Below are 13697 nucleotides of genomic sequence, written 5' to 3'. Positions count from 1 at the left end.
ATTTCTTAATCAATGTTATTAACCAGGAGCTTACCAGTTTTTTTTTAACTCTAGTAAAGAACTCCTCGTTTTTTCTGCAATGGGGTACTTTATTCAAAACACGAAAATAAAAATAAATTAATGTTGAAGCACAAGCTCAAAAACCAATTAAAAGTAAATAAACGCGCATTAAAATATTTTTTCTGGCTCTCGAAGCAAAATATTAAAAAATAACCTTAGATACCCACTCGAAAGAAAAATAAATAGAAAAGAAGAACAATAAATGGATTTAGTCACATCTCTTAAGAAAGCCTTTACACATTACGATGGGAAAACCATGCTAGGTATTTCATAATGGTCAAGTTTTCTAGTCTCATATTTGTGTTAATCGGAGTTTATCTTAGTAAACATATCGTGAAAACACTTTGTTCGATGTCATGAACAAAATCAAATACGAATGAAAGGTTGTGAAAACTACATGGTCCACAGGAATGTATAATATTCACTATATAGCAATTAAAATTTTAGTGAGACATGAAAGCAGTACCATAATAGGTGCTCCTCCACCTCTGGTTTTGACTTAGGTGCAGTAGGTCAATTAGCGGTATTCGAATTTGATTTCAGCGCCGATATTAAGGAGAACTGCTTGTATTAATTTTGGCCACAACTCTTCATAACAAATAAATAGAAAGACGAATAAAAACAGGACGCACCAAGTGACAGCATATGTGAGACTGCAATTCTGATAGCCAAACCAAACTTGCTGCAGAAATTTTTGTAAGGTATTGATGAATGAATTTTTGGAGTATTTCTTGCTGTAAGACCTATTTTTCTATTGCTGGATGAATATGAGGATTGAATCAAAATGGCTGTTAGACTCTTATCCTGTTTAATCGTGGATATCGTGACGGATAAGAACTTGCAATATGATCTTATCAAATCTAGTTGGTACTATAAAACTATCTGTATATTTTCACAGTCATACTACTGTAGATGGACTATACTAACCATCAAGAAACTATTTCACTAGGCTGGCACACCAATTAGTAGAAGTCTCACTGACATGGAATTAAATTTTTCTTACCCTTAAAAGTATGCGTGCAATTAGTCCTTGCAAAAAATCCCAGTTTGTCACCACGGAAGATGACCACGTTATAACAACCAATTTTTAATTTTTCAGTCCATTCGTTATATCATAGTTCTTCTACCATTTTTTCTCAATATTTATCATGACACTCAAGTTCTTAACCCTTGAAATTTAAAGTGGTGCATCTCATGAAGGAATTTTAGCACGAGTAAATTAATGCTGTTAACTTAGATCAGCTGATCAAGCAACATCGGTCAGAATTGAAAAACAGATTTTTTTTTTTCTTTAATCAAAACTGTTTGGCTGTAGGCTAAGTTTCTACCATCACCATTTAGGAAAAAGCAAAAGATAAGCTTTAATTTAATTTTTTTCAGACTAATAACATTTAAAGTTTAGGAGATCCTCGTCTTCAGTACTAGTAGTAGCAGTATGCACATAGTCGTTTTGAATAGTTCAACATCTCTCTCAACATGCCCTGAAAGTTTCAACTTAATACCCTAACATAGTATGTTTTGATTTAGTTAAATATCCGTTAACATTCCCTGAAATTTTCATCTTAATGCCCTTAGTCTTAGTAGTAGTAATAGTTTGACTTGACTTGATTTATTAACAGAATAAAAAAAAGTAATACATACACTTATTCCCGTATTGCCAACATGCCAGAGGCTATAAACGGCCAATACGGGGATTTGAGAAATCAATCATTTGATAAAAATAGCACAAAGAATTTGACAAAAATATCATCAAACAAAAATATCCTTTTTCTAATATCATTAAGCAGAAAAACTAAACAAACAACAAACACACAAGAACTAAACAACAAATAATGTAAGCATTTTTCTCATCTACTCAATAAGATATTTTTAAGTTTTTTTTTTTTTCAGAACGAGATTATTGAAATCAATGCTTCTATATATTTGGGCAATATACGAGTATTCCACATATTCCACATATGAAAGGAAACAAATCACTTCACAAGATTATCGCATATACCTTATTCAAAAAACATTAAACGGAAAAACTAAACAAACAACTTTAATTTACTCAATAAGATGTCTTTTAATGTCTTTTTTTAACGAACTTAGAGAAATTGATTCCTTTATATAATTGGGCAACATGTTCCACACCTCAACACCAACATGTCGTAATGACAATGCACCTCTATGGCTGTGGCGTATTTCTGATATGAGTAAATTATTTCCAGATGAGGTTGTTGGGTATGAATGAAATTCTGAAGCCGTTTGAAACATATTAAGTTGTCTTAGTGCAAGTGGTGCTAAAGAATAATACATGAGTAAACTAAAATTGTAACTTGGAGTATAGATATTTTAGAGCATTTAGAACTTTTGCAAGACGGAATGAATCACTTGTAGAGTATTTATATGAAAATAGAGTTTTGCTGTCCGATTTTGTGTTACTTCGATTTTAAGTGTATTATAATTAAACGAATTAGACCAAAGAGCGCATCCATACTCTGAATATGAAGAAACGATAGTATAATATAAAGTTTTAAGTGCTTCATGAGAAATAAAATGCTTTAGTCTATTTAAATTACGTGTCCCTCGGGAGATTTTAATGGAAAGTGCCCTCACATAATCTTTCCATGTAATCATTTCATCAATAATCATTCCCAGATAATTGAAATTGGTTACCCTTACAATCACTACATTTCCAAATGAAAGTATCTTATTTGTTTCAAAATGTTGTATATTTTAAAATATCATATATTTTGTTTTCGAAATATTTAATGATAGATGATTCATTCGCAAATAACTAGACAATTGAGCTAAAGTGGTCTCCATAATAGCAAACAAAGCATCTACTGTATATGACTTAAACAGCATTACTTTGTCATCAGCATATGTTATTAGTATGCAATTAGAAGAAATTCTTTATATCCGAAACATCTATTAAGAAAAGTAGCAGCCTTAGGATCGAACCTTGGGGAACCCCGCATTCTATTTTTCCTTCTAATGATGTTGACGATCTGACAACTACAGTCTGCAAATACGATTTTACCATCCAAACCGGAAAATGCATTTTATTCATTTTTGTTATTAATAGCTCGTGATTAACAGTATCGAAAGCTTTCGAAAGATCCACAAAAATTGCCGAAGTCACGGATCAAAAATCCAAAAATTTCTTAATATTTGTAGTAAAATAATATACAGCATGTGTAGTGGAATCACCTTTACGAAAACCATATTGGCTAGACGGTAAAGTTCCATTTCCATTTATAAATTTTGTCATTCTTTCATGCATTACCTTTTCAAGTAGTTTAGAAAATATCGGTAAAATTGAAATTTTCCTGTAGTTATTAATGTAATAGCAGTAGTAGGTTCAACTGGATACTCTCGCCACGCACGGGTTGAGTTTATCTCCTTGGTAACTTTCATTGTTTTTCTATCATTCTCTCTCTCTGTCTCTTTCTCTCTCTCTCTCTCTCTCTCTCTCACTCTCTCATGTAGTTCGAATATAAGGGACATTCTCAGAATAACTTGTTTTATATCTTTTTGATCTTAGCATTCCGAACATTTCGATGCCGACTTTATCTCATGACGTAACCGACTCAACGCCACCTCTGAAGCCCCACGTAACTTCAGAATTCAATTTGTCGGGCCCAGTTCTGCAACAACCAAAGCAGTTAGAAAGCACACCTGAAAACCAATCAATAAGAATGATTCCACCCTCTGCACCAAGAACAAAAATGAAATCTACAAAGAGATTTGGAAATTTAGCCACACATGATTTGAGTTTATCTCCTGGGTAACTTTCATTGTTTCATTTTCTCTCTCTTTTTCATTCTTTCTCATTCTCTCTCACTCACTCTCTGTATCTCTCTCTCTCCTTCTCTCTCTATCTCTCTCTCTCTCTCTCTCTCTCTCTCTCTCTCTCTCTCTCTCTCTCTCTCTCTCTCTCTCTCTCTCTCTCTCTCTCACTCTCATGTTATTGCTCTTTTCGTTTGTTTTTTAACTTTGTATGGTTTTCATTTAAGTATTTTATTATCATCCGAAGATAGTTATTATATATATATAGCCGGTATATTCATATTTATTAGTTTGCCCGTCACTGCCTAATCAGGAGAAAAGTCCCCTCTTCTCCGTTTAGTCTTCATTTCGTCTCTATGTGTTTAGTACTTGTGGGATCCTAAGGCAATGTTGGGCTCGCAGTTAATTCACTAACCAGGAAAAAAAAAAAGGTGAAAATCGTCAAGTTAAAACTACTTCCTTAATATGTACCCTGATTTAATCTATGAAATCTATTTAGCAACGAATAGTTTATGTGATGTTTCACTCTACCCTGCCATTGATCAAGCTGGCTGGAGATTTTAGGGTTGCTCCTGGTCCTACTCAAGAGATGTTTCCCTTTATTCTTATTCCTGCTCTTTTTATAGTCCTTAATTAGAAATAGTATAATATACTTTCTCATTGTCACATGGCGTTTAAATTTATAATTTTTTATTTTTATATGCCATATTCTGTTTTGATTCTTGTGATTGTTTATTGTCTCGTTCCTAACTTTCTTATGGATTTTTCTTATTGTTTTAGTTTTGGAGTGCTACCTTTAGAGAGCTCATTTTCTGATTCTTCGTTTGGATCTCTTGGCATTTTAACGCCTAATGTACCAATCCCTAGTCCAGTGCAGCTTCAGCCGCAAAATCTTAGAAAGGTAAGCTATGCGGGCAAAGAAGTTGCTTTAGCAAATCTCTCGCGTATATACCTCTCCCATATTTTGTTTTCTCTTATGGTAAGTACATACATACCAACAGAACCGTCTATCTGCCTTTAAAAATGGTCAAAGCTAAAGTTGTAATGTTTACACTATACCGACGAGATATCTTAAATCAGAACAGGGCGTGCCCTAGAGGTATTTGGACTTTACGCTGTAAAATGGATTCTAGTACCATACAAGGTCTATAATAATCTTCATTCAAGCTCAAAAACGGCGGGACAGACTTTTTCCTGTAAAAAAATAAAAAAAAATTAACAGTCGTTTTCTTCCTGACTATTTGTAAAAAAAAAACAAAAAAAAACAAAAACAGTAGAAAATCTGTTGAGTTAGATATACCGTATAAGATTATCGGCTCTTCATTATCAATTGATGACGTCATTGATTGCTATTTAGCTATTGATTGCGTTTGAATATTTGAATGAATTGAATGATATGGTATTTATTAACGCTAAAAGCCTTCATGGACTATGGTTAATGCAAAAATATAACTCTATACAAATCATAAATAAATACACACCCTTAAATCCAAATTAAATTATATAAATTGCAGAAAATGGTCCCTGTGTGTGTGAGCCCTGTACCAACGAACATTCCCAACTTCTTAATCCCCATAAGACTTCCATCACTTAATATTATAATCACCCATTCCTCCCTTGTATTCCACCCTAAAAAAATTTCCCCCCTCAGACCATCTAATTCCTTACAAAAACCCAAAAAATGAGTTAAGTCATCCTCCCCATCTCCACACATTAGGCAACAGTAAGGACCTATCTCCGACTTTGCCCTTCTGAGATACTCTCTTTTATCCCAAGTTGACATTTGACAAATGTCAAGGTACTCGAGTATAAGTTCTAAGAATCCAAGGGGGAAAAGGCTCTAGCTATTTTAATTGAAACTTATTTATCTCCTTTTCAGGAGGTTTGTCCCCTTGTCCCACCCTTTGTCAAGGGAATCTAACTCGCTGGTACACAGATCAATCTGATTCCTTGAAAGAAGAAATCCATAGGCAAGACTACTGTTAAATACTAAACATATTGGTTTGTAATACATATCAATCTGGAACCGACTCACTAGCAGGGTTGCCACCATGGTCAGTTCCTAAAGTACCACAATTGCCCAAATTTGCGTGCTACACAGTGATTTTTAGTGCTACAGTCAACAAATTGATTGTAACAGTGCTAAATAGTACTTTCGCGATACAGGTGGCAAACCTGCTCACTGGCGGTATTATCCCACCCAAGTCATCCCTTGATTCATTCTATCGCAAGTTCAATTGATATATAAAACCTAGTGATTAGATTGGATAGAGGACAACTGGCATACTGGCTCTCTATTTGTCTAGTGCCAAAAAGTTGTATGGTAAAAATGCATGCATACTTAGGGATTTTTTCTAAGGGCGGCTCTTCGAGCCAATTCAATTTTTGTAGATTTTTCCATTACTATATTTATTTGACCTTTTTTTCACTCACGTAAAAAATCCAAATCGTACGAACAGAACTCTGCTTAAAAGAAAATAGTCATTTAAAAAAAAAAAAAAAACTTGTTAAAACATGCTTAAATAAAATCTTGAAACGGGAAAAATATGTCTCGGCACGAAGGCAAACTGTACAGCCAAAGAAGGCTTGCTAGATTAAATAATGAGCAAAATTTGCTTTGGGCTAAACCAAATTAGGTTTTGTTGGCTTTTTTTTCTCAGCAGTTTATAAACTCTTAGCTATTTCAGTTTGTTTTAAGTTTGACATATTATATGACTTTATTTCTGCTCGTTTTAGGCTTTAATGAAGCTGTTTTGTATTAGTTACTGCTTACCACATAAATGACAACACTCCTGTACGTCCCTAGTTTCCTTTATCGATCGTTTCAGCCTTCCATATGCAATAATAGAATCAATAAGGTTAACTGTTGTAATGTTTTGTAAATACCATGTTAACTTATGAGATATTACATGACCAACTAGTGTATTGCTCATTGTTCGGCTGTTGTACCTACGAAATTGTAGTCTCTATCCCTCTGTCTAATTGGCCTAAGATCGGTCCAAACACCAAAGACTTTGTATTTACTTTATTTTGTATTTTATAGGTTTCATTGAGGAGTAGATTGGGAGGGCCATTTAGTCAATCTGGAAACGTAACCAATACTCCCAGTTTATCTCCATCTCCACCACCTTACCCAATGGCTGTTAGACGGAGCACTCGTCTTGGTTCAAGCACATCCTCTGTAAAGGTTAGTTAATACCGGGTTTGTGTGAATTAATGATCCATTCATTATTATTCTTCTTACCCACGGCGTTTTGATTGGATTTTTGTTAAGAGATTCTACATGTATGGTTAATTGATAAGTGGAACTGTATCACAACCTTAATCAAAATCACAATTATAAAGCAAAAGAATGCATAAATATATGTGTGATCATCAACACTTTAACCTTAAAAATTGGAAGTATAATGAAATTAAAAAGGACACAGATTGTCGCCAAAACACCTATAATGCCATAAAATAAAGTATTTTAAAGTATAGATAAGTGCGCCCCGTTAGGCTGTGGCGCAATCCAATCTTCCCCTTAATGGTAGTCACCCGAGTACCGGACCCATCAAAGGTTTCAACATCAACTACCCTATCACCACATTCTGACCTTCTACTACCAATTCCCATCATTTTCAGGGCCAATGTTGGCCCTGAAAGGCCAAAATAAAATAGAGCAAAATAATGAGATGGCTTCTTCGAAGTTTAGAGGACTTGCATACAATAAAAACCTAGAGATAGTTAAGGATAATAATGTCACGTGCCAAGTCATATATTACATAATAATAGGGGATCAATATTTCAGCCCTCCCTCCTCTTTTCACATCTCCTGCCCCTCCTGTTGTTTCCTGTCTTAAGATTAGAATATTAACAAATGAGAAAGAACATTGTTCCATGCGAAACCGAATCATAGACCTAGCGTGTGTAAAGCGGACATGGCAACCACTCAAGCTTGCCACCGCCATGGATTTATCCATGTTTTTTTTACCCGTGCCATGGATATTTGAAATGCCATGGATTGTCATGGATTTCTTATTGAAAAACATGGATTTTACCTGAAAACATGGATTTTACCTGAAAACATGGATTTTACCTGAAAACGTGAATTTTACCTAGAAATCACGAGTTTCAATTTTTTATGTCGGAATTTTTATGGCACAAATAGCCAAAAAATATCAAATTTACTGTCTGGGCTCTATTGTCGAAATGGGTTAGCATGGAATAACAGATGGCCTCGCCCGCGCACTAAAGAATTAAAAAAGTTTCAGCGTAAATTCAAATGTGATTTGAAACCGCAAATCTGCAATGCCTAAACACCAAACCAGAAAATGCCCCCGCTGAGGTGAACTGAAAATCTTCTGTATAGTGTATCCATGCTGGTTTAACATTATCCTCTTGGTCCTTAGCAGAAGAGACACTGAAAAAATGGAAGACAATGTAAGAGATTAAGAAAAAAGCTTTCAGAACACATAGTTCAGTTAAGATGAAAGTAAATACATCACTTGAGGCATTTATTTATGGTCTTTTGTATTTTTATAATGATTTTATCGTCAGAAGCGTTGAATAATTCCACGCACCTGGCTTCTGACAGGACACAAATCCTGCATTATTGGAAAAAAAAATCGTTTCGGTGATAAGAGTATTTTATGTAACGAGGATCTAACCGTCGAAAGGTAACATCGGCAAAGTCTTGGTCCTTTTGGCAGTACGCTTGCTTGCCATGGATTTCTTATTCGAGCTGGTGGCAACCCTGCAATCACTATACTGCAGAACCATGAACATATATTTTATAGTTTATAATTCGAGTGCAAGAATTCTCAGATATGTCCTAATCCAATGGATCCCCGTCCCCTGGTTGATTTTGTTCTTACCAGTGAAGATCACACGCGCTTAGTTTCAGTCGAATCTGTCCATTAGTTTAGTAATGCACAACAAATTGACAGAAAAACAAACGAAAAAACGAAGAAAATAATAGTATAGCTAATTAATATTTATGGTATGTTAAGAGTTTAGCATAGTGAATGAAGGGCTTATGGGGTGGCAGAGCCCTTATGTGTAGGATAATTTTTGATTGCTTTAAGATTTTGTTTCGCTCTTTAATACTATTTGAAATTAACTTATCTTTTATGTATTAATAGAAACAGACTACCGTTTGTTGGTTTATGATTTTCTCTCGTGCCTACCGTTCTGTAATTTAGTCAGATACCGCTATCTCTTTTATAGTGAACCCAAACTTACTATTATAGGAAAATAGTAAAGCTCCTCCAAGTAAATCCCGTGCTGCTATACATAGATCCCCTCTTCGTAAATCTCGATCCTCACGTATATCCAAAATGGACACTTTGAATGAAAGAAACAAAATAGAAATTCATGAGAAAAGCTTCAGAAATGAAATCCAAATGGAGGAAAAGCCTGAGACGCTGGCTGCACTGTCTCAGCAGGAACTGCTGAAAGAAGCTGTGATAATTCAAAAGAAGACAGCAGGTAGGCTAAGAACAGTTCTGACGCTTGAAGTTTTAATTCTTTCATCACCGCTATAAATCTCTTGTTGCTGTTGTGTCTCATTTTCTTATATCTCTCCTAACTTGTCTTTTTTTGTCTGCTTCTATTTTCTTCTTGCATTTAACATTTCTAGTTCCTTAAAATTGTAGTAGTTATTTGTAAATGGTTTGCATAAATAAGTCGATAGATGTGTCAAAATAATTGAAGAAAAGTGAAGTGTGGGCAAATATATGAAGTTCTAACTAGTTTAGCATTCTGAATTTATATCAGAAACGTCTTTTATTATTGACGACAATTGAATTGTCTCCAGAATTTCCAAATTCCGTAATCTCGTTCTTTACTCCTGCTTGCTACTGCTAATAAGCGATTAGTACTCTTAATAAGAAAACATATTTTAAATTGCTTTTATTATTTTTATTAAATGTCAAAGAATTGAATGCTACTGAAACTTCTTTTAAAAAAAACTCATTTTCATTAATATGTAATAAATTTTTGTCAGTGTTTTAACTTTTTTAAAGTTTGTGAATTATTTTTTTGCTTCTGTTGCATCTGATTCAAAAGATTGCCTCAGCAAAATAAAAGAAATTGGTTCAAAATTATCAATTAATGATTTAGAAGTTTCAGGTACGTATTGCTCTTCTATATATATTCAATGGAACTAAACAGACAAATAGAGACAAAAAAGGTCGTTCTATATTGGTAAAACTAAATTGAAAGTCACGAATGTATTTGTCCCATTACATTGTTTGTTTATTTCATGTATTTTTTTTTATAGTGAAAACACCCATTAAAATATATGTATTTTTACAGTAAAGTGCAAACAACAACCAAGCGTTGAGGGGGGTTAACTGGGCGGTAACACTCGTTTTTGGCTTAATTTCTTCCTATTGAAAGCATAGCTATTTGTCTTCACTTCTTTGCATTTTAGGTTTCATTCAGTTTAAATTTGTCTTGAGTATGTGTTTCAGTTTCTCTCCATTTTAGATTTGATTTATTCATTCATACTAATATATGTACATTTTAAGTTTCAAGTATTATGTGACCATTTCTGATCGTTTAGTTTACACTTCATGCTTTACTTCTTTTTAAACAATTTTTACAAAAAGTTTAATTTAGGAGCGTAGTGTAAGGAGCGTAGTGTAAGTAAGGAGCGACCCTGCTCAATAGTAACCGAAAGTCTAAAAAGGGGAATTTTGATACCACTAGATACATCAAAAGAATCAGACTTTAATACTGATTTCAAATATATAGGTTTCATCAAGTTTAGTCCTACCCATCAAAAGTTACGCGCCTGAGAAAATTTCCCTGATTTTCGAAAAAAGGGGGAAATACCCCCTAAAAGTTATAGAACCTTAACGAAAATCACACCATCAGATTCAGCGTATTAAAGAACCCTACTGTCGAGGGTTCAAGCTCCTAGATGCGTGTTTATTTATTTATTTTTTTTTTTTTTTTCAGGGGTGATCGTATCAACCCAGTGGTCCTAGAATATCATGGGAGGGCTCATTCGAACGGAAGTTAAAAGTTCTAGTGCCCTTTTTAAGTGACCAAAAAAATGGAGGGCAATTAGGCCTCCTCCCACGCTCATTTTCCCTAAAGTCACCCGATAAAAATTTTGAGATAGCTAATTTGTTCAGCATGGTCGAATATATAATTAATATGTCTCTTAGGATAACTTAATCCCCCAAAGTCCCCGGGGGGAAGTATACAGACGTTTTCAAGGGGGATTTTTTCTGGTAGTTGGGGGGGGGGGTTGGGGGTTATGTGGGAGGATCTTTCCATGAAAGAAGTTTTCTTGGGGGAAGGGACATCTCTATGAAGGGGGTACCGGATTTTCCAGCATTATTTAAAAAACAATCAGAAATTAAATAAAAAACAAGTTTTCAGGTGCAACATCAAAAGCAACATAAAAAAAAACAAAAAGCAACATCAAAACTTAAAACGAACAGAGATTATTACGTATGTGATTTGGTTCGCTCCCTAGTCAATACCTCGCTCTTTACGCCAAAGATTTTTTTTTAGTACTTTCATAAGAGCTATTTATTCTAATTAGCTTTTGTGATTAAAAAGAGCCTTTGTGATTAAGGGGTCATTTTTAAAGAATTGGAACAAATTTCGAACTTTAGCGTAAAGAGCGAGGTATTAACTAGGGGGCGAACCCCTAATTTACGTATTAAAAATATATGAATTTAGAAGTTCGTTAGGTTACGTATATTTAATTACTAATAAAAACGTTCGTAAATAAAATTAAACAACTTTCGAGGAAGCCATTTAACCAAACAAAAGTAAAATTAATCTGCAAATTTCGTTTTAATTATTCATGTACGGTGAGTCAAAATCAAAACCTGCATTAATTCAAAAACGTTCAAAAATTAAATAAAAAACTAGTTTTTTTTAACTGAAAGTAAGGAGCAACATTAAAACTTAAAACGAACAGAAATTATTCCGTATATGAAAGGGGCTGTCCCCTCCTCAACGTCTCGCTCTTTACTCTAAAGTTAGACTCTTTCTCACAACTCTATTTTATTTAAAAAATAAAAAACCTTAGCGTAAAGAGCGAGGTGCTGAGAAGGGGACAGCCCCTTTCTTATACGGAATAATTTCTGTTTGTTTTAAGTTTTAATGTCGCTCCTTACTTTCAGTTAAAAAACTTGTTTTTTATTTAATTAATAACAGACACATACTTCATGGCCATAGTCCCAGTGCCTATTCTCCAGGAAGACTTACAGTAATATACTTGATAGCGCATAGTCATGCAAAAATACTCCCTAACTGTTTTCATATGAAAAAAGAAACTAGCTTTGGGACTAGTTCTGGTAAGATAAGAGTCGTTTTATCGATTGAACAAAATAAGCCAGAAAAATTTGTAGTGACACAGAAGTTGACGCCTTGCTTGTCTTCTTAGTAAGGGATTTTTCATCGATAGGTTATAAATCGAACAGCATTCTTTTTCAATGCTGAGTGTTTCTTCTAGACCAGGGACTCTTATTGATAATTAATTTTCTGTAAACCTTAAGAATCTCTGAAAGTTGTTGACAACGTACTACTATTGACGACTCATCGCAGCAAAAACCCCTCTTGGGCCAGCGTAGCCGCTCACGCTCCTGCTCAACCCAGCTTTATTTAGATATTTCTTTCATGGTAGCAATAGACAATGTGATCGAATCCGGTTCTTCGTAAAAACCTATCGTTTATATAAAAATTTCTCGAAAGAATAACTAGAACTAAATTTATATAATCCATGTGGAGAACATCTAGCATATCTAGTGCCAAGTCTCAGAATCATACTTAACAACAGTCATTACTGTGGTTTCCGGCATTATATTGTTAGCTCTAAAACTTATCTTTCCATTCCTCTGAACTTTTTTCCAGCTAAAAAAAAACGCCCTGTCTCTTCTACATTTTGCATCTTCATGCACCATCCTTACATGCTAATAATGATACTTAGATGGGCGGAACTATTCACTTAGTCGATTTTTATTGGTAATGTCACCTTTTCATCCTCATTTGCTCCTACTTTAAGCCACTTGGTCTTCTTAACATTAGCCATCAAATAATTGGTGCGCCTGCGTTCTTAGAACACCCAAAAATTCATTAATTTCGCTAGTGCTTCTTTCTAGGATGCCCAAAGAATCTAGAGAATCCTTATATCTAGGGGGTTTTACTTCCTGTTTAATACCATATATTGTCCCTTAGCCTTTGCTGTGTTCCTTAGGACAAAGCCTATCAAAACATTCCATATTATTGGGAATAAGAAACAATCGTGCTCAACTCTTGGTTCCATACTGAACCAACTACGAGTACCGTTTACTAATTTAACCACAGCAATTTTAGTAATGAAACAAAGTAATAAAGTAAAAAATTTGTGAAAATTTAATAAATTACTTTCATACTTAGCACTAAAGAGTTAAACGCACTTATATGGCATAATATATAGGCCTAAGGTTAGGTCCTTCTCTAAGCTCTTCTGTCTGCTGAATCAACCGCCTGTTCATGATCTCAGGACTAGATAAATTCAGACACACTAATCTAAGCAGGAAAATTTTATCCGAACATTCTATCCGAATTATAAAAACCATTTTGGCACAAACCATATTGTGCTTCCCTTAAACTTTATCTATAACATATCCTAGTGTAATAGGTATCATATTGCTACAGAAAAAGGGCTTTATACTAAAAAAAGACTCTAGATTAGTCAACTTGCTAAGAAGGTCAGGGGTTTTTCTTTCTTATCTATTGATGCGAATTTGGACTTTGCAAGAAATTAGATTAAGGGGCCGATAAATTTACTCTAAGAAACTCTTTTCTAAATTATTTAAGGGTAAATGGAAAAGTTTAAAACTAAGTGGGACCAGTTTCCATGTTGTCTACAGGGT

At 34.3% G+C, this 13697-nt stretch overlaps 1 protein-coding gene across 1 annotated transcript in view; it reads left to right on the top strand.

Moving 5' to 3' along the window:
- Cdc27 (cell division cycle protein 27) overlaps positions 1-13697 on the top strand; it is a 74004-nt gene that overhangs the window by 38230 nt on the left and 22077 nt on the right. The window contains exons 4-7 of the mRNA XM_089099905.1: positions 3590-3832; positions 4615-4735; positions 6878-7021; positions 9066-9303. Of these exons, the coding sequence (XP_088956031.1) occupies positions 3590-3832; positions 4615-4735; positions 6878-7021; positions 9066-9303 (746 nt within the window). The remainder of the gene's footprint in view (positions 1-3589; positions 3833-4614; positions 4736-6877; positions 7022-9065; positions 9304-13697) is intronic.

Source organism: Artemia sp. Qi Xiang Cuo, chromosome 14 (assembly GCF_049724085.1).
Source record: "Artemia sp. Qi Xiang Cuo chromosome 14, ASM4972408v1, whole genome shotgun sequence".
Classification (NCBI taxonomy): Eukaryota; Metazoa; Arthropoda; class Branchiopoda; order Anostraca; family Artemiidae; genus Artemia; species Artemia sp. Qi Xiang Cuo.
This window is presented reverse-complemented; position numbering and strand designations above follow the sequence as displayed.